Source organism: Polyodon spathula, chromosome 2 (genome assembly GCF_017654505.1).
Source record: "Polyodon spathula isolate WHYD16114869_AA chromosome 2, ASM1765450v1, whole genome shotgun sequence".
Classification (NCBI taxonomy): Eukaryota; Metazoa; Chordata; class Actinopteri; order Acipenseriformes; family Polyodontidae; genus Polyodon; species Polyodon spathula.
This window is the reverse complement of record NC_054535.1, coordinates 17,886,637-17,906,729: the sequence shown is the minus strand read 5'-3', so window position 1 is coordinate 17,906,729 and position 20,093 is coordinate 17,886,637. Positions and strand designations below refer to the sequence as shown.

The window sequence follows — 20,093 nt, the reverse complement described above, 5'->3', positions numbered from 1 at the left end:
TTACACTGTAGCAATATCACCAAAATGACTTGCTTTTAGGGCTGTACTAGAAGGTTCGTTCGCTAGCCAGGTATTCGAACACTGACTTTTATTATATGCAAACTTATGTAAACTATAATAAGATCCAAAATGGAAAATTACCTTTATGGTAACAGGGTCCTGGGAGACAGTCAACATGGTTTTAAGAAAGGGAGATCGTGTCTAACTAACTTGCTTGATTTTTTTGAGGATGCAACATCGATAATGGATAATTGCAAAGCATATGACATGGTTTATTTGGATTTCCAAAAAGCTTTTGACAAAGTCCCGCACAAAAGATTAATTCTCAAACTGAACGCAGTTGGAATTCAAGGAAACACATGTACATGGATTAGGGAGTGGTTAACATGTAGAAAACAGAAAGTACTGATTAGAGGAAAAACCTCAGAATGGAGTGTGGTAACCAGATGTGTACCACAGGGATCAGTATTAGGTCCTCTGCTATTCCTAATCTACATTAATGATTTAGATTCTGGTATAGTAAGCAAACTTGTTAAATTTGCAGATGACACAAAAGTAGGAGGAGTGGCAAACACTGTTGTAGCAGCAAAGGTCATTCAAAATGATCTAGACAAGATTCAGAACTGGGCAGACACATGGCAAATGACATTTAATAGAGAAAAGTGTAAGGTACTGCACACAGGAAATAAAAATGTACATTATAAATATCATATGGGAGATACTGAAATTGGAGAAGGAATCTATGAAAAAGACCTAGGAGTTTTTGTTGACTCAGAAATGTCTTCATCTAGACAATGTGGGAAAGCTATAAAAAAGGCCAACAAGATGCTCGGATACATTGTGAAAAGTGTTGAATTTAAATCAAGGGAAGTAATGTTAAAACTGTACAATGCACTAGTAAGACCTCATCTTGAATATTGTGTGCAGTTCTGGTCACCTCACTATAAAAAAGATATTGCTGCTCTAGAAAGAGTGCAAAGAAGAGCGACCAGAATTATTCCGGGCTTAAAAGGCATGTCATATGCAGATATGCTAAAATAATTGAATCTGTTCAGTCTTGAACAAAGAAGACTACGTGGCGACCTAATTCAAGCATTCAAAATTCTAAAAGGTATTGACAGTGTCGACCCAAGGGACTTTTTCAGCCTGAAAAAAGAAACAAGGACCAGGGGTCACAAATGGAGATTAGACAAAGGGGCATTCAGAACAGAAAATAGGAGGCACTTTTTTACACAGAGAATTGTGAGGGTCTGGAATCAACTCCCCAGTAATGTTGTTGAAGCTGACACCCTGGGATCCTTCAAGAAGCTGCTTGATGAGATTCTGGGATCAATAAGCTACTAACAACCAAACGAGCAAGATGGGCTGAATGGCCTCCTCTCGTTTGTAAACTTTATGTTCTTATGTTCTTATTAAACCTTCGAAGGTTCATCATACGCCATTTACATACTTCCCCCCCCCCCCCCCCCCCCCCTTGTTAACAGAAATCTTTTGACAATGTGTGAATACTATAAATCACACATTAAATGTCACTCACATGCAAAAGTCGATCTTACTTGTATTATGCATATTATTTAAAACAAAAGTTGTATTAAAATCCAACCAAATTGTTGCCACTGCCGTGTATGGCACAGGGTATATTATCCAAAGCACTGGGGGGTACCTATAGCAGTTGTACTGCTTCAGTAAAATATGTATTGAATACCTAGTGTACAAGACAATGTAAGAGAAGTGCTATGGTAGAATATGTTTAACATACAAAATATACGGCAACACAATTTTAATTTTGAAAAAACTGAGCACCATCCGTCCATCCCTCCCCCCTCCAGCAAAGCAACAACGTAAGCTGTATTGAAATAAATGTCTCGAAACCGATCTTCTGTTTGGAATTTTTTTTAAATGACCAGAATGATCTAAAAAAAAACAAAGTTGAATGCAAACTGTGTAAGCGACCACTGAGGTATCATTGAGGCACATCAAATCTCTGGGGGTCACTTTACAATCTTAAGTTCACATTATTATTAATATTTTTAGTAGTAGTAAAATGTGACTAACTGATAACCTGCTTAGAACGGTGCCTGTTAAATTAAGTTTGTTTTCCCCAAGTCCGCCGCAGTTCGTGATGCTGCAATGCAAGCTTACCCGCAAGCAGCATAAATTACATGTAAACATGTATTTTTATTTAAATTATAAAAACATGACTACTGTTCTATATAATGTATGTACTACACTAATGTTTTATTCCATTTATATGGAATACCTGTAAAATACAATTTTCAATCAAATATAAAAGTAGCTATGGTGACATCACAAATTGCAAATTAGTACCATTGAAGGTTCAAACCTTCCTTCGGTAATGTGTTCCAAGCTATATCAAATGGAGATAGGATAAATTATTGGATATTCTACCAAACTATATTACCTCATCAGTTCAATGGCCAAATAACCCAAGAATGACCACAGTCCATACAAGATGGAAAACCAGTACTGGCTTAGCATAAGAACAATCTGTAGCATTTTTTTCTTTGCAGCTCTGTTAAAATAAAATAAAGAAATTAAATTTGTTCCCCCTTTTAAATTTTCCTTACCCTTGTCATTTTGAGGAAATCCAGAGAGGGTCGGCTCCACCGTACATCCTCCTCACGCCTGCGCTTCAGCCCGCTTTTCCGCTCGTTGAGCACGCAGGGCTGGGAGCGGCAGCGCAAGAGGCCCTGCCGGCGGCTCAGCTCTGGGGTGGAGGTGGGAGTGCTGTTAGCCGAAGGCAGGAGGTTCCCAGTGTCAGTGATGTGCTCCTGCGATAGGGAGAGCCGCCGCCGTGGGTGGTTGTCATAAGGGCCTCCTGAGTGCCAGCTGATGCCAGATGACATCGTGCTCCCCTCAATACTGTCCACAAAGCCACTGCTGGCAGAGGAAGGCCGGGGCACGGGCGAAGTGTTGAAGCTACCCCTGCTGATGACACTGAAAGCATTGCTGTTCGGGGACAGCATGTGGTTGCTGCTGCAGCTGCTGGAGGAAGAGGAAGGCTGCGGTAGGCTGACGCTGGTGCTGCGTTGCAGAGTTGCACTACCGTGGCTGTTGCAGCGCTGTAGGGTGGCACTGCCCCCACTGTTGCAGCACCGCTTTGAGACAGGAGTCCAGACCTTGGAACTGCTGCCGGGTTTCCATGGGGACCGGCAACGTGCCAGCTCATCCGGCTCCGACAGGGAGCGGCAGTGCCGTTTGGTGGGAGGCGCCAGCGGTTGCACGCAGTTTTCAAGGTTCAGTTCGCTGATCCAGCCCGGCAGGACCGACATACTGCTCCTCACTCCACCACATGTTCCACTGTTGCTGGTCCCGACAGCTGCAGGGATGGCTTCCCTCTGCCACTGCAATCCCATGCTGTCGGGAGCACCGTGGCTGAAAGGACACACAGGAAAATGGAAAGATGCATTCTTTGTCGTCGTAGAACTCTCAGTCCTGATGGGGCAGCCCCTGCTTATAACTCTCCATGGGCTCTTGTCTGTCAAGAAAAAAAACACATCATTCATTGGAGAGAATAACTGCCAGACCTCTAGCCTTGCTAAGCAACAACATTTATACTGGGTGCACCAGTGTTAAAGTAAATAATTAAAAAAAAAAAAAAAGCGAATAAGGGAGGTTCTACGCTGAAGGTGAGCAAATAATTTATAAGTGACTGGAATGTATGGGTGTGTCTACACCACCCCTGAGCGACGCAAGCAGCCAGTCTGGGTGAAGCGAGTGACACCATAGGATTAGAACGGTGTTCTATTTTTCCCCACACGTTGCGGGCGACTAGAACGATCTAAAGTGAAATGCACCAATCATTAGCAATGTCAGGAATATCAGTAAACTTGACACAAGTCATAATACAAATACGCGATACATGGAAGGCAAGAAATTGATTCAGGAAGTGCAGTGGTATCCTGTGCTCTACAATTGTTCATTAAATTCATACAAAGACAACAGTAAAAAGGACAATGCCTGGCAGAAGATTTCGGGCATTATTACTAGCATGTCTGGTGAGTGACGCAGTTGAAGCATGTAGCAGCACTGCATCAGTCAGTCCATGTTTGTACTAGCTGTCAAATACAGGAAATATAGGGAAAGGATCACGTGAAAGTTTCTGGACTTAAACGTTCATCTGTGATGTAGATACAAAATTCGCTCCAATTGCTAGCCTCCAGAGTAGAACCGGCTTAAGTTTGCAGTACTTACTTTATATGTTAATTTCAATAGCTAATGGGAGATGTGTAAAATACAATCACTACCAAAACAAAATAACCAATAAAGTATTCAGAGAATTGCTAATAAATATTTGCAAATGCAGCTCTGACAGAGGTCAAAATTCATTGGAGCCATGCACATTAACTTAATGAAACTCAAAGAAGTTAGCAGATGGTGCATTTTGTTCTGTATTTGTAGATGCCACCCTGAACAAATGGAACCGGTGTTCTGTGAATGAAAATGTTAATCTTTGGTTGCATCTCAACTATAACTTTCTTTGAATTTGTATTACTATAAGGTTACCAAGTGAATATTTGTAAAGTAATAATATAATTCAAATTAAATATTTTTAATCAACATATATACACCATGCATTCTGCCAGCATAGCACAGAGGAAAGACAACAGTTAAGCGTGATTTATTGTTAACATAAAATAATAATTTTAAATACTGTAATACTTCGAATTTAAGGACGCAACCCAAACTTCCCACACTCAATGAGGAAAAAATAAATTTACAAAAACACAACCTCAATTACGCATATGGAGGCAGTTTACTGCAGTTTGATATCACAGAGCATTAATTGTGATGCTTCTCATTTACAGTCATGATTATTCACACCTGTTTCACCCAATTTGTGAACTGTGGTATTGCTTGGCATGTCGAAAAATGCAGGGGTCTGTTTAGCATTTCCGATCTGGCCAAGCTAGTACTGTGTTAGAAATGCTGAAATTCTAAAAGCTTCTCTTTGAATTATCAGGAAGCTAATGACACTCCTTTGAAAATGGCTGCCTGTATGTCATGGATGGTTCAAGATCGGGCAATAACATTTTGGTTTGTCTTCTCAGAAGTTAGTCACGTTGCTGTTTGTATACTCTGGTAGTCACATCTTTTGTTGCCAATTTTAATACACACATCACTACTGTACTTAAAATGCAGGCTTTTGAGAAGCAAAAAATTGTCAAAAAGTGCATAAATTCAAATACAGTATATGATTAGTTTATAATGGTTTAGTGATATATATATATATATATATATATATATATATATATATATATATATAGCAATAGATAGATAGGATATATCCATTAAGAAAGACAACACACTTATATCAACAAGTGCTTTTGAACACTTTAAAAGCACTTAATCACCTTGTAATTCATTAAGCTTTGCAGCACTGTCAGTTTATCCAAGACAACTCATATATATATGGTATTGGAAGAGAGGGACTGACAAATGGTTTTAAGCTACCCCATGTGTTGTGGGATTAGAAGAGGGGCTTTTTGCTACCAGTTCAAGGTCAAAACAAACAGATGCAATTAAAATGCAGAATTCATACCCAGAATAAACTCTTCTTACATCATCCAAACTCCCTAAACCAGGTTTTAAGCAATACAAATTGCATTGCTTCTGCAAATTATATATATGCCCGAGTCAGTGACAAAGCAAAATTATCCAAAGTAACCAGAAACATAAAATTGCACATATGTAAGTCAGCATTATTGTTTTAATAATGTCATACTCTATACAATAAGTTTCCTTTCCAATATGAATAAATAAATATATTCAGGTTAATATGCATACCTAAGCACCACCCCCCCCCCCAAAAGTATATATTAGTGTATGGATTGTAAGTAGATCCTGTAAACACCCACTTTACACAAGCACTAGAGCCTGAAAACAGCATAAGCTCCTTTCACACTGGCACTCCTACCCGGGTCCGGACTCCGGGCTACCCAGGTCCCAATACCACGTAGTGTGAAACCACGTATCCGGGTCCCAGCAGCCCACATTTCTGTAAAGCCCTATTTTTGTTTGAGACACAGCATGAGACAGATTGCAGCAGGGATGTAGAAACATTTGCTCTAATCAACATTTGGGATGATGGTTCAAGCCAAAGAAGCTGCTTCAAGGGCACTGAAACATGCATTGCGCACTTGTATTTGTCACCCAGATCAACCCTGCTTTATCAAAAGCAGGGTAATCATGTACCTGACCCACATGACACCAGGCCCTGACCCGGGTACAGCATGCCAGTGTGAAAGGGGCTTTAGACTAGTGTGAACAAAAGAACGGCAAAGTGGAGTCCTTGTGTTTTTTGACCAAAAAATAATTCCCCATCACACCCATTTCTGGACCACAAACACAGCAGGTTCAGAGAAAAAGTCACTTACCATGGATTTCGTAAGGGAACAGGTTGCCACTTTGGTTCAACTTTTCAGGACAGTGCTGAAATTAACCAAAAGACAAAAGGTTTGAATGCAATAGGTTAATCTTCTATCTGGTTCCATAGACCCTAACTAGCACCAAACTGCACTGTATCCAACTTAAGTTAACATTAGCTAGGCCAAAATTAGTTTGATTCAGAGTCTGTGAAGCCAGCCATCTGTGAATCTTCAGTCTTTCCTAAGATAAAGGGTTAGCATACAGTATTAACCAATTGTTCCAAAAGAATGCCGGTCAGCAGAGAGCTTGTGAATTGGTTGAACTTGAAACAAATGTTATGCATTTGACATTGTTGTTTTTTTGGGAGAGGGTGTATTTCCCCCTTCTTGCATAAATCCTACTGTAGTTTAATTCTGCACACTTTCTTTTGTTATTTAACTATACACAGGGACCACGTTTGCACACATTTAACAGGACAAAGAATGGTGAGGCTAGAGGTACATTTTAGTACATTCCAGATGTACTTCTGGAAACAACAATGACACATTTCCCAATGTAAGTGAAATTCACAGACCTGTGTGTTAGACATTGCTATTACATTGGAGCAAAATATACCCCTTGTTTTTACTAAAACCTACAGCCAACAGCAGTACTTATTCCATGCAGCAACAAGCCAGTAGCACCTTTGTAACTGCACACATGAACACTACATTCTTGCAAGCTGTATACTGTTCATGGACCTGTTTATCTCAGTTATATTATGATAACATGGATAAGTTCTTTAACAGCTTTGGATACCTTTTTTAACATGCAGGCCAAGAGAGATAGTATTGTTTAGAGGCTTCCTCTCAATGGACATCTGGGTGCAGTTCTGAGTAAACATCCTTGAGCAATCAAGCCTACTTGTATTAGTAAGTCAGACAACAGCTGCTTCAATCCAAACCTTCAACTCAGGTTGTTCAGAGTACAAATGAACAGAAAGGCCAGAGAAAAAAATACAACCAGAATCAAAGTACACATGCAAATTACTCAAGGCTGAAATAAAGCACTACCGATGGGGGGGGGGGGGGGGGGGGGGGGGACTATTTACCCACAGAATTGCCACTTTTGTCCTTCACTTAAAAGAATATAAAATACAGCAGAGCCTGCCATATCTGCTTTAATTGGTACTCATTATGCTATGTTGTAGTTGCTTTATTAACATCGGGGCAATTCAATGAACATTGCCAGGCACATCAGTGTATCAAATAGAGGGTGTCGTATCTTACAGAATATGGCAGGTTCTACTGTACTGTACATGCTATTTCAGAGATGTCTCTGTTTAAACCAAATCACTTTGTACACAATGGAATCTTTACAGGGTTCTCGCCAGGAATTTCACAACGTGGTGGTTGGAGGAGCAGGTGCAAGGCTAGGGTGGGAAAAGAAACAGAGATCCTCCCAACCCCCTGCAGGAGAGCCAGGACAAGTCATGCACATGCTTACACTTTGTGGAAGTAGCTGTCAGGATAATAGTCTATATCTATGGTTGTCAGTAGGTAGATGCAGAGTCTGCGTCATAGGATGACGTGCTCCCTAGCAACGCATGGACGCCATTCCATGGAGGGGAAACTAGATTTTTGCCACAGTGTTATCGTTTCTATCCGACTAAGAAACCTGTTTTACCTTTCAAAACATTAAAAAGGCTTATGATTGTGGATAATTAGTGCTGTTTTTATTCTTTCAAAAATAGCATTAGGTTTTCTAAACTTTTTTTTAATTCACAGCTTTTCTTTTTTCAATCGTAGCCTACTGCATAGTATAGTTTCTGCATGCGAGTTGTATTGTATTATTTGTAGCTAAAACATAGGCTACTTATTAATTACTAAAAAAAAAGCTATACTAATAACATGCATCATCTCACATTTTAAATATTCTAATAACCTTTACTGTGGTCATGTGATTGTGTAGTTTTTGCTTTTGTTGTCACTGTTCCAATATATATTGTTGCTGCACCATTAAAAGATGTAACTTACACTACCACACGTGTGCTTGCAAGAATAAGTGGAAAACCCATTTGTCACTGTTATTCCATAGTTAAGGAATATACAACAAATGTTTTTTCAACTTATCGCATTTTTTAAAACCTACATACTACATGACAATCTATGGGAAACTGAAGTCATACAAAAATATTATAAAATTGTGTGACCTTTGGATTTTTTTCTAAAGACCTTGAAATAAAGATTGACTCTCTCCACTGTTTGGAATACACATTACTGTTCTTCGTCTGAATGATTTTATTTATTTAATGGTTTTTTATGCTACGTTCCTGCTAGCCGCTCACCACAAGCACTACTTTTTCCCCCGAAGTTTGCCACTGTAGCAAAGACTTTGAAAAATGTAGTTGTGTGAGACTGCCAGCACATTCAACATGTGCTGGTAGATGAGTCAATACAGACCATTTAGTTTGATTGCACTTTGCCAAATGAAAACTGCTTGATCACGTAACATATGCATGCCACAAACGGGAGGATAGAGGCTCCAATAGAAAAGACAAACTTGTAAAATACAAACACACACAAAAAAACACACGACATCCAAATGGAAGAAAATGTTATAAAACAAATTGTACAGACCAATTACCAGAATCGTGTTCCGAAAGATGCAGCCCAATAAATACCAGTCACCCATGCACACAACTAAAATATAACCGTGACACTAGTCACAGGGAGGTGAAGCAGTCATGGTTTCAAACATACCCTCTGGTCCCGGAAGAACAATTTCACAGACGACAAGCCAGACGCACGCAGCTTCAAGATCACAGATAAGTGGTTTTTTTGGTTTGTTTCCATCCCCCTCCCCCCTCCCCTTGTTTGCTATCTTTAAAATGTGTTGAAATATGTTTTGGAAACAGTAAAAGTGGATTCAAAGGAGGAATAATTTATTAAAATAATAAACATGTCAGAATCGGTGCAATATTTTACTGTCAGTAGTCAAAAATGAAGGAACACGGTAAAAAAAAAATTAAAGTAGTGGCTGTACAAGTCCTAATGTTATTAATCACATTAGTACAATCTTGTATAACTAGAGCTGCGATTGGTCAGGAAGGCATTAATATTAACATACACTAATAGCACAGTCTACTGGCACTACCGTTCTGTAGCGGAAAGAAAACCATGTCAGTCAAAATAATGTAAAGGATTATGCAGTACATGAATATCTCTGCAAACCTATTCAGAATTTAGGAAATCTGTAACTTTTTTGCATTTATTAAATGGGAATCAGAGTTATAGTGCAAATTAAATATAATATTTGTGTATTGTAAATGGTAGGGTCTGGCATTATATGGCAAATATCTACATGTTTTCAGCTAAAACACATGTCTCTTTGCCTTGCTGAAATGATATGTTTATAACTTGTTTATAACTTGTTTTTTCCAGTGTGGCTAAAAAAATGTTACTTTAGCCACAGTGGCCAACTAAATGAAAGTCTTCGAGGGAATGTAGTTATGGTATAAAGATTTGTAACGTTGCTGGTTGTTACAGAGTTGTGTATCAGAGGCACACCCATGATCTAGTCTAACAGGGAGGAATGTGCTAATAAAGTTCAGTGAAGTTCAATCTTGGCTCCGTGTATATACATTACGCACACACCAAACTAACTAACATGCTGTCACAACCAACCCATTGAGAAGTATTGAGAGCTGAAACAAGTATTTTAAGAAAAGCAATTTCTCACAAAGTAATAATCAACAATGTTTCACAGGATTATTATTATTTGGCAGTTACACAAACTGAAAACACAGCATAGCTGCCTGAATACAGCGTCATTTTTCCAGGTAGCAACATAACGGCCTGTTACGCTCAACAGCGCTGGAGAGAACCCTGCTTTACATGAATGTACTTTGAATCAAATAACACAATAATGTGGAACTTGTTACAAATGCAAAGTTCAAAATCAAGAGAATGCTTCCAGAGATACAGCCTCAAGCTACTGAAAATGATGCTCCAAAAGAATAGTGCAAAATAATGTCCTTTACTATTGCATCATGCTTGAAGGATATGCTTTCTGAATACAGTGCTCCCTCACTATAACGCAGGTCTCGACACAAAGAGCAATATAAACATGCTGTAGGAGCGTTATAAATCGAGAGCCTTCTAGGAAGGGAGCACTGCATATCCTAAAACCTAGGCTAGGGATAACAGAATTCAAATTCATCAAGTAAGACATTTACAATGTGTTACTAATTCAATACTGGAGTGCAGACATCAAAAAAGTACACGTCAATCCTAAGGTTCATTTTGTCCACACACAAGTGCGTGCCTGCAGTTTTGGGCACATGTCCTACAAACACAACATGTTTCAGCAGGATTTCCTCCCTTTTTATTGAGCCAATTTAAGCATGTTCCCAAAAGATGTCGTTAACACAATGGAATGGAATTGTAACTGAACCGTATCCCGTTAAGACCGCCCATGCAGCACTTAACAGGCTGCACAAAATGTCAGTTTATCAGCCAATGTGATTATTGGTTCTTAGTTGTGTTGGAAATTAATCATATCCTATGTGGTTACTTAGCAAAGTCTGGCCATGTAGCATTTGACAGGTTGCACAAACGTGACAAGCGGGTTTGTGAGATATTGAGAGAGGTAATTTCTCAAACAATCTATGGTGCATGGAGAGTGGTTTTTGAAAAATTGTGATAAAAAGGGTACGACATTAAGCAATGTGGTATAAAACAGGTTCATCTGTATTTAATGAAGAAATTATCTCCATAAAAAATTTTGGTTAACTGACGTGCACGCTAGAAGTCCTCGCAAGATTTTTTAGACAGGCAAAAGAGTTAGCAGGAAGTGAGTTTTAGGAAGCACTTGCACCCAGAGGAAGACAAGAAATACTCAAATAAAAATGCCATAATACGCACACTGATAACACGCTGACCTGACCCGAGCCCGAACTATAATATACAAACCACATCAAACCTGACCCCTACACTTCTTGTCAGGTACTGTCTGGCTCAGTTGGGGTAGCAAGCCTCTAAACCAAATGACATCCTGATGCTTCTGATAAAATGGCGATAAGCAGAGACAATCAACCAAGGATAGCAAGGCACTACTGTTTAACCAGCCTCTATTTACACCTGTTGATTAGACAAGAACACTTATTCCACCGTTCTATAGAACATGGCAATAGCAAAAACTGAGACAAAGAAAAATAAACTAGTCTCAGGAAGTTCAATCCTTTAACTTGAGCAAATGTTTGTGTAGGTCTACAGTTATTCCCCACGGTGAATGTTAAAAGTCCAGAACTGGAAAATGTAGTGGATTTTAAAACCAGCTCATGTCCTGTACCTCAGTTGTCATAAGGGTAAAGTTATATTATAAGGAATCATACTATAAGCATGTTTATTATATACTTACATTGTTTTATTAATTAAACAAATGTTGTACTTTTCATTTGCTATTGGCGAGCAGTAATGAATCAAGCATTCACCGTAGAGAAACTCTGAAAACTTGTAACCTGTTACACAGAAAAGCAGATTTAAAACTACGTATTGTTTAATGTGAAAATGACTGAGACTAATACAATAATTTATTCTTTCCACCCTGTAGATTTTAGATCAGAGAAGGATTTTTTAACTTAAAACCATCAACAAGACTGTTCCTTTATTACTTCAATATAAAAACAAAAAGTAAAGTTTCATTAAAAAAAAAAAAAGAATGATAACTCAGAGGCATGGGATCTACATAACTGATGTGGTTGCAAACAGTAAACCTCAAACATCCTTTATTCTAGTACTTAACTACTTTGCAATCAAACCATGCTTTGCTTGTCTGTGCAACACATGAGTCAGTAGTATACCAAAATGTAATCCTATTCTTCCATTTCAAATAATAAAGAAACATCAGTAGATTACTCAGATAAACAAAGCGACTTGCTTTCCTGCTTAAACACTGAAATCACTTCAGTAGTACAAATTTGCATGTAAAAAAAAAAAAAAAAACACACACACAATATTTTGCTCCCTTACAATTAGGGTTGCATTTTTTTCAGTTGTCACAGATTGCAAAATTTCTGCTACATTTACCCATTACCGTGTAATATGTAGCTGAAGATTAACATTACTGAAAGATGTACATTATCATTTTTAAATACAGAAAATGTTTGCCTTGTTGACAGACTACTGGTTACTATGCACTGCATTTAGGAACCTGGCAGTTGGTTTAGTTTTCTTCCGGTAAACGAGTGAACACACTGCATAGAGCTGAATGACACCGTCAATGTTTTTAATTTTTTTTTTTTTTTTTTTAAAACCAGCTGCATCACAAATATTGCTAATAAATATTATTCTATACAGTACAAGGGGCATTTCATGTGTTATTTTTCCATGTATCTGTTTATTTTGTTTGGTAATTCATCAATGGTGAAAATACTGTAACTGTCTTTAAAAAGTGGGTGTAAAAACTAAATATTCAACAATTAGGCATTTACTTTTTTCAGGTAAGCATTTCAATATTTGGGAACATTTGTTATATAATAAACTGAATTCTCAATTTTGAATGTGACAAATCCATTTTCTGCTTTAATATGCTTAATAGTGAAATACCTATTTGACCATGAATTGAGCCATTTACCCTTTTAAAAAGATCAGGGAAAACGGCAGTGTAAAAGGGAGACCAGTTTTAAGACTGCACATTCCTGTGTGCCAATGCCATTGTGTGGTTACCTTATTTCATTTAGTTTTGTGGAAATCGGTTGGCCTATAAAAATCTGTGGCAAGAATTTACAGCTCTTGCAGACAAAAACATTCCAAGCACAGCAACCCCCGCCTCCCTCCAATGTACATAAAAACAAACAGCTAAGTGAAGAAATACAAGGTAGCTTTGACTTTAATACTTGTTTTAAAAAGGGAAACACATTTCTAATGCACGTAGTTATTCAAAAATGTGAACCACTCACAAAAGATATGGATTGCAGACAGCTGAGCAACCAATTAAATACATTAGTCAGTCCATACTTTACAAACACAGAATTAAATATTTGTGCAAGGTATTAAAAGTTAAGTTTGATTGTTTCATGATGCATCCCTAAGGAAATCAGCCTAAAAAAATGTTCTTAAAATGTTAAAAGAAAGTTACAAACTCAAAACGTGTACTGTGCCCAACACTGATTTTTATTTCTTTAAAACATAAATAAACCTGTTTTCCCTTTGAAGTCCCCCTGCTCTAGTAAACAAAGCACTTCACTATTAATGCTCCCCGTTTTCTGGTATGGTGCCAAATATAAATTCCCTGCAGACACTAAAAATAATTCAAAGTTTGAGCTAAAGTTTCAAAGGAAGATATCACTTGAGGGGCTCCCTTACGCGCGCTGTATGAAGCTGGCAGGCACGTAGCTACTCGGCTGGCTGTGGAAAATAAACATTCAAATCTGTTATCTACACACACAGGACAAATAGCACAGAGTGATTAAGCACCCCTCCCAGTCTCACTTGCCAAGTGCTTAGAGTAGCACTGCAGCCATACCCCCCAGCACAGAAAGCCAAATTGTGTAACTTTTCTATAGCATTGAGTGATTACAGGGTGGTTTACTACTTAAATGTTTGTCTTTTAAAATAAACACTTTAAAAAACACAGATTTATATAATATGCAACTCCCCTTTTTCTTACTGAATATACTCGCTATCTCGTTATGATGCGATATGTTGTGTTTGTCAATAATACGCTAAACGTACTCCATGCACGCTATACAACTTTGTACAACTGGTAAAAAAATATTTACATTTTGAAATCTGCAAAATAAGGAAAACCCAATTTTTAATTGCTTCACTGCAAATTCCTTTCGGCTACTACAGAATTGTCGCGCTACGGTCAGAGTACAGGTGACTTTTTTTTTTGTGCTAGCTGTGATGAGGCTTTCTGTGCGGTTAACCCTTTCAGGACCAAGCATTTCAGTGGGATGCTCCCTGGACCACTGCTATAAAAATTCACTTAAAAATCTATTTTTTACAGTAACATGAATTGGTGTCTTTTTAAGAACACTCTGGGGAACATTATAAAGTACTTCCAAAAACACATACTTTGCTTGTTTATTCTACCCCCAAACTTTTTTTTTTTTTTTTTTTTTTTTATATTTTTATGTATTTTTGCTTAGAGACAGATGTATAAAAATTGGTTATTCTATAATCCAAGGCACCTTACAAAAATTACTGAGTTTTTTGTTTTGAAAAATACTAATGTTTGGGCAAATCACAAGACATTGTTTCACCTGAGTGATTGCAATGACAAAATACACATTTACTCAGGGTCTTTATAAGCAATAAATGGGCACTACTGTAGATTCTCAATAAATATTTATGAATAAAATAGTTATTCATGCCATTATCAGTAATAATAAAAAAATATATACCAATACATTTAGCTCATGAAATAGTATCTGCTTATATCCATTTGTTTCCTGACATGTATACAATGTAAAAACATATATTAAAAACACATGACAGAATAAATGTATAGAAGTCAAAATAAAGTGCTTTTTTTTTTTTTTTTTTTTTTAAAAAATCTTTTTTTTTAAATCGCAGTCCTAGAAGCCCACTTCAGTATGATCATGTAATACGATCCAGGTCCTTAAAGGGTTAAGGCTGGGTTGTTATCTTACTGTTTATTGTTTAGAGTACTGGTTGACATTTTTATCTCAAGTACCAGTGTTTCCAGAAGGGTCCACCAGGTGTACTAGTAACTAAGTGCAATCTTAAACAGCTGTTGTAAAGCCAAGACTTACCCAATTACAACCAGGTTTGTTGATTCTGTGCTCACTTTGTTGCCTCATTCTGTTGAAAGGTTAATCTATGTAGCTGATGACTGCAATTAACTCAGCATATTTAATTTCTAAATTATTTTGCAAGTGTTGTGTATGGAATTGGTGATTGCATCTTTAATTGTGTATAGTTAGTTGCTACTGTCCTTCTCGCACTTCAGTTTATTAAATATTGTAATATATATATATATATATATATATATATATATATATATATATATAATATATACATATATATATTATTACAGACCGACATGTCGCATTCGTAAACATTGACACATGCTTTTAATTGCTAATTTCTCTGCGATTCAGTGGTATAAACAGATTGATATATTACAATGGTGCAATTGAGGGAGTATTATGATTGAGGAGTCCTATCAAACAACTACCAGTGCGTACCAGTACTGACATGTGTACCACAGGCTGAAAACCACTGGTTTAGAGCCCTTATATCTACTTGTAAGGTTAACATTACCTGGTTAGTTGTTTGCTAACTGTCAAAGTTTTTCCAAGTGCGACTGACAAGCGTGTACTGCAACAGCATTCACCATACTGTGCTGTTTTGCTCAAAAGTAGATAGGCTCTTCTCCTACCTACACTCTCTGCCTTTGTGTATTGTTTTCACTGCTCACTGTCGCCGCTACTTTCTAACTGCTAGTTTGTCCACTCTATCCACTATGACCATCTGCTATTCCAGTCCTCCTCTCCTCTTGCTCTCGCAGAATCTCTCACCAGCACTTTTCTAACCCTTCCAACCTGATCTCTCTACCGCTGCTCCTTCCTCCTGCTCTCTCTGGTGAACTCTGGAACTGCCAGTCAGCCTACAACTTTTGAGTTTCACGCTGTTTAACTGTACTCTCCCTGTCATCTGCTGCTTCTATCTCTCCATCACCTCTCCTGCTCACTTTCTTGACTAACTCAACACGACTTCCTCTCTTCTATTACCACCACTATTCCTATCATTCTTTTAAGCGACTAACACTCATCGCTCCAACTTGACTAATTCTACTGGCTTGTTTCCCCCCCCCCATCTACTGGGGAAAGATTTATGGGTTCAATAGGAAAACAGTAAAATAAAATGATAAGTGAACAACAAAAATGAGTGATGCAAACATAACGCATTGGTTAGCATTCATTTAAATTATTCTGGATGCTTTGTACTCTATATGGTGCATGCCATTCTTATTTTTTCTAAAAATGTAGTAGTCGCCAATTAATTTTTACCCTGTCGTCATCGTCTTCTCCCCCCCCCCCCCCCCAAATTGAAATGCCCAATTGTATTTAGGCTCAGCCCACCGCTACCACCCCTGCGCTCACTCAGGAGCGGCGAAGACCAACACATTGTCCTCTGAAGCGCGTTCCGTCAGCTTCTTTTCACTCTGCAGTGAGCTAAGGACACCCTGACAAACCTAAGCACCTCCCCCCTGGGCTGCGCTTGACCAACTGTGCGCCGCCCCCTGGGAGCTCTTGTTCAGTCAGCAATGGAATAGTCTGGACTTGAACCAGCGACGCGCAGGCAATAGGTGGCATCCTGCACTCCACGCAGAGCGCCTTTACCGAATGTGCCACTCAGGAGCCCACAGCCAGATAGCTTTATAAAAATGAATTCCTAGTCTCTCAGGTGTCAATGACATATGTGAAACTGTGAAAATACAGTGCACTACTTACCAGGTTAATGCAGTAAGCTTTACACGTTAGATCGTCCAGGCTCTGATTCTGTAGCTTCTCTGTTATTAGTGTTACCATTGTAGTAGTCCCTTTTTCACAGCTCACACCCGTGTGGTCTCTCAGTGCACTGTACCGGCCATTGCTGTGGATGCAGACTACTTATTTAGAGGCCTCCATCGCAGACACTGCAGAAACTCAGGTCAGGAAGGGCCTTTTATCCTTGTTTTGAATTGTGCCTTTCCATTGATAGTCTAGTAAAAGGACAAAAAAACACAAGGGCTAGGTTATATAAATTAAACTGTAGCAAGAATAAAACATTCCTGAATTAGGTGAAATACTGTTGCATTTAAGGTTTCAGTACAAGCTGTGAAAAGTTAATTTTCACAGTAATTTCATACCCTACACTTGTGTAGGGTATGAAATTACTTGACAGCTCACTTTCGAGCAGAAAATAATTGACTGGACACTGTATAATGCAAACCTTCCTTAAAACAGCAGGTTTATACTTTACAGCAGATGTGGCTTCAGCACATAAGGCAATTAAGGCTTGCTGCTAGACACAGTAGCTATGTATTTGGATAATGTGTTTTAAATGGTCTATTCCAACTAACCCATATACATTGGGATATTATTAGGGCACTAGTACTGGAATCTTACAAACATGCAGTGAAAGCATTGCGTGTTGCAAAAAAGCTAACCACTCTTTGTGAAAGGGATAAACGTGGCTATAATAAAGAAAAAAAACAGAGGTTATTAAAAGTTTTATAAAATGCATTTAATTCTGCCTTTAACTTTCCATTCTGTACAATTTCAATGTCAGCAAAGACTTTCTGCAGCATCATCTATCTGTGCAACACAGAAAAATATTCAGTACGGTTACAAATAGGACATTTGCCTTTTATGGTCCACATTACAGTAAATCAAGCTCATACATCTGCCTGTATTTATCTCAGTTCCCTCCTGTAGCTAAGGATTAAAAGCATGCATCAAGACCAAATGTAATGCTAACCAAATACGCCATCATTAAAGAAATGTTGCGCATACATGTAAAAAATTCTACATACAGGTTTGTTAAATTACTCTTTTACAGATAAACAAAACATTACAACAACTTAAAAAGGTACAATCCTTGAACAATTATCTTCCTCTAGTTTTACTAGTCATCATGAAAGCCTGTCATTAACATGCCTTTGCAACGGTATGCAATCGCATTGTATTTGTTGATTGATTTTAACAGATCAATGGGAATCTGTAATAGATTGAGCAATATTTATATTTTTTGCAAGCTTCATAAAATCAATTGTTTGAAGAGAAATACTCTAATTGGCAGATTTAAATTTAAAGTAGGTCAGAACAATTACATTTTTATAGCACTGCTTCTTTAATAGCAACAGGGTTAAACAGGCGAGCACATTTCATCTAGAATTCAGAAACGTCCAATATTGCAGGCCGCAGTATAGATAGCCACAGTGATGCAATGAATGCATTCTCTTTTGTGGTTTTAAAGTGCTCCGACACATATGGAGATGTTATCTTTAAGGTTTAGAACCAGCACCTAGCCAGTAGGTTTTTTTTTTTTTTTTTTTTGCCCTAGACACAGTTCCCACAATGTGCAACATTAAAGCATTTGCAAATTTGACCTGCTTTCCCCATAAGGTGAGAAAATACTCTCTTTAGAAAGCATCAGAGAACATTAACTGAGCTAATAATCAAGTACGGCAAAAAAAAAAAAAAAAAAAAAAACCCTTCAAAGTATCAACTGCTCCATCCTGCGGCTACATAGAAAGTCTGTTAAGTGGTTAAGACACTTTTTAGGGAGTTAACACCACAAAAAGTCACTATCTAAATGCTAATTCACAAAAGATATTGTAAATGTTAGCGTAAAGGTGTTGAAGGGTTTCATCTGAAAATATGCGAGTACTGCACCAAACTGTGAGCTAGCACACAATGAACAACAGTATTCCTAACTCTGCGACAGCCCGAGCCTCCTTGCAATTTCCTGAAAAGATTCAGAATGGCACTGCTGAAAGAATGACCAAATTACCTAATCTAAAAAACCCCATACAAGAACAGCAACAATTCATAGCTTTGATCAGTTCCATGCTTCTCAGATCGGAAACACAAATCACAAGTACAGTATATGATTCTGCTGGACAATTTGACTAAATGAAAGGGACACTGCAATCATGAAGACTAAACTAGCTGTCCAACTCAAACAGGAAAACGTGATCAAGTTTCTTCACTAGGCAATGAAGCCGGCAGGGTTTATTTACACAATCATTGAGCTCTTTGGTGTTATGATATGCAATTCATAAAACTACAGTTTCACGTGCATGTTTAAACAGTGTAACACCTGTACAGTATCAAGACAAAGAAAAAAACAGAAAGCTTTTTTCTTTAATATATGCGGCAAACAGTTCACAAGTATTAAACTATTGGACAGGAACCACAATTAAAGCAAAGGTATAGATTTTTGTCAGTCTAGTTTTCTTGTTAATTACAGACTGAAATACAAACCACTTTGGCCTATAAATAATAAATTGCATTTTTTTGTTGGTGCCACAACATAAAAATATGGCAGAAAAACTGAATTAAGGCAGAGAAAGTTTCAAGAACATGTGTTTCTATTCATAACAATCCGTTATAGGAGGTGCCAAAAGACTGCCATCATCATCTCTCACACACACACACAAAGGAATGCATTTTGGAAAAGCCATGTCTGCCAAAGACCTGGGGGAATTACCCTGGAAAACACAGTGCACCCACAGCCACCGAGGAATTTTCTATCTTTATTTTCCTAATCGAGTGACAATGCTTATGGAAAATCTCTCTAAAAAGAAAGATTTACAGCAATCACAATGCAAAGCTGGAAATGTAAAACAAGTAGCTCTGTTACCATGCAGTCAAGTGGTAAGGATCAAGGCAAAGATTGCAATAGCACTGCATTAATCTGTATTCCAAAGGATTTTCTGCGTGACACACTGGTATCCATTCCTCAAATTGGATTGCATACACTGTCTTTTCCGCTATACGGTCTCACATTTGCAAAATAAATTGGAACCGGGCAGTTACTTATTAAATATTACACATGAACCACAGGACTTAACTTGTGACACAGTGGAGACAAACAGAGTGCAGACTGCCTACACCAGTTCTGGTTGTACTGTATATGTAGGTCAACCTTTAGGCCTACTCCAGCATAACAGATTAGGCCCTGCTTGCAATTTTAAAAACATCT

The 20,093-nt window shown here is 38.0% G+C and overlaps 1 protein-coding gene across 2 annotated transcripts in view; it reads right to left on the bottom strand.

Moving 5' to 3' along the window:
* Window positions 1-20,093, bottom strand: part of LOC121330945 (protein FAM53A-like) — a 39,344-nt gene that overhangs the window by 16,158 nt on the left and 3,093 nt on the right. For both annotated transcript variants that reach the window (XM_041277958.1, XM_041277949.1), the window contains exons 2-4: window positions 16,856-17,106; window positions 6,399-6,453; window positions 2,589-3,499 (exon numbers count right to left, since the gene is read on the bottom strand). In XM_041277958.1, the coding sequence (XP_041133892.1) occupies window positions 2,589-3,499; window positions 6,399-6,453; window positions 16,856-16,933 (1,044 nt within the window). In that variant the 5' untranslated portion in view covers window positions 16,934-17,106. The remainder of the gene's footprint in view (window positions 1-2,588; window positions 3,500-6,398; window positions 6,454-16,855; window positions 17,107-20,093) is intronic.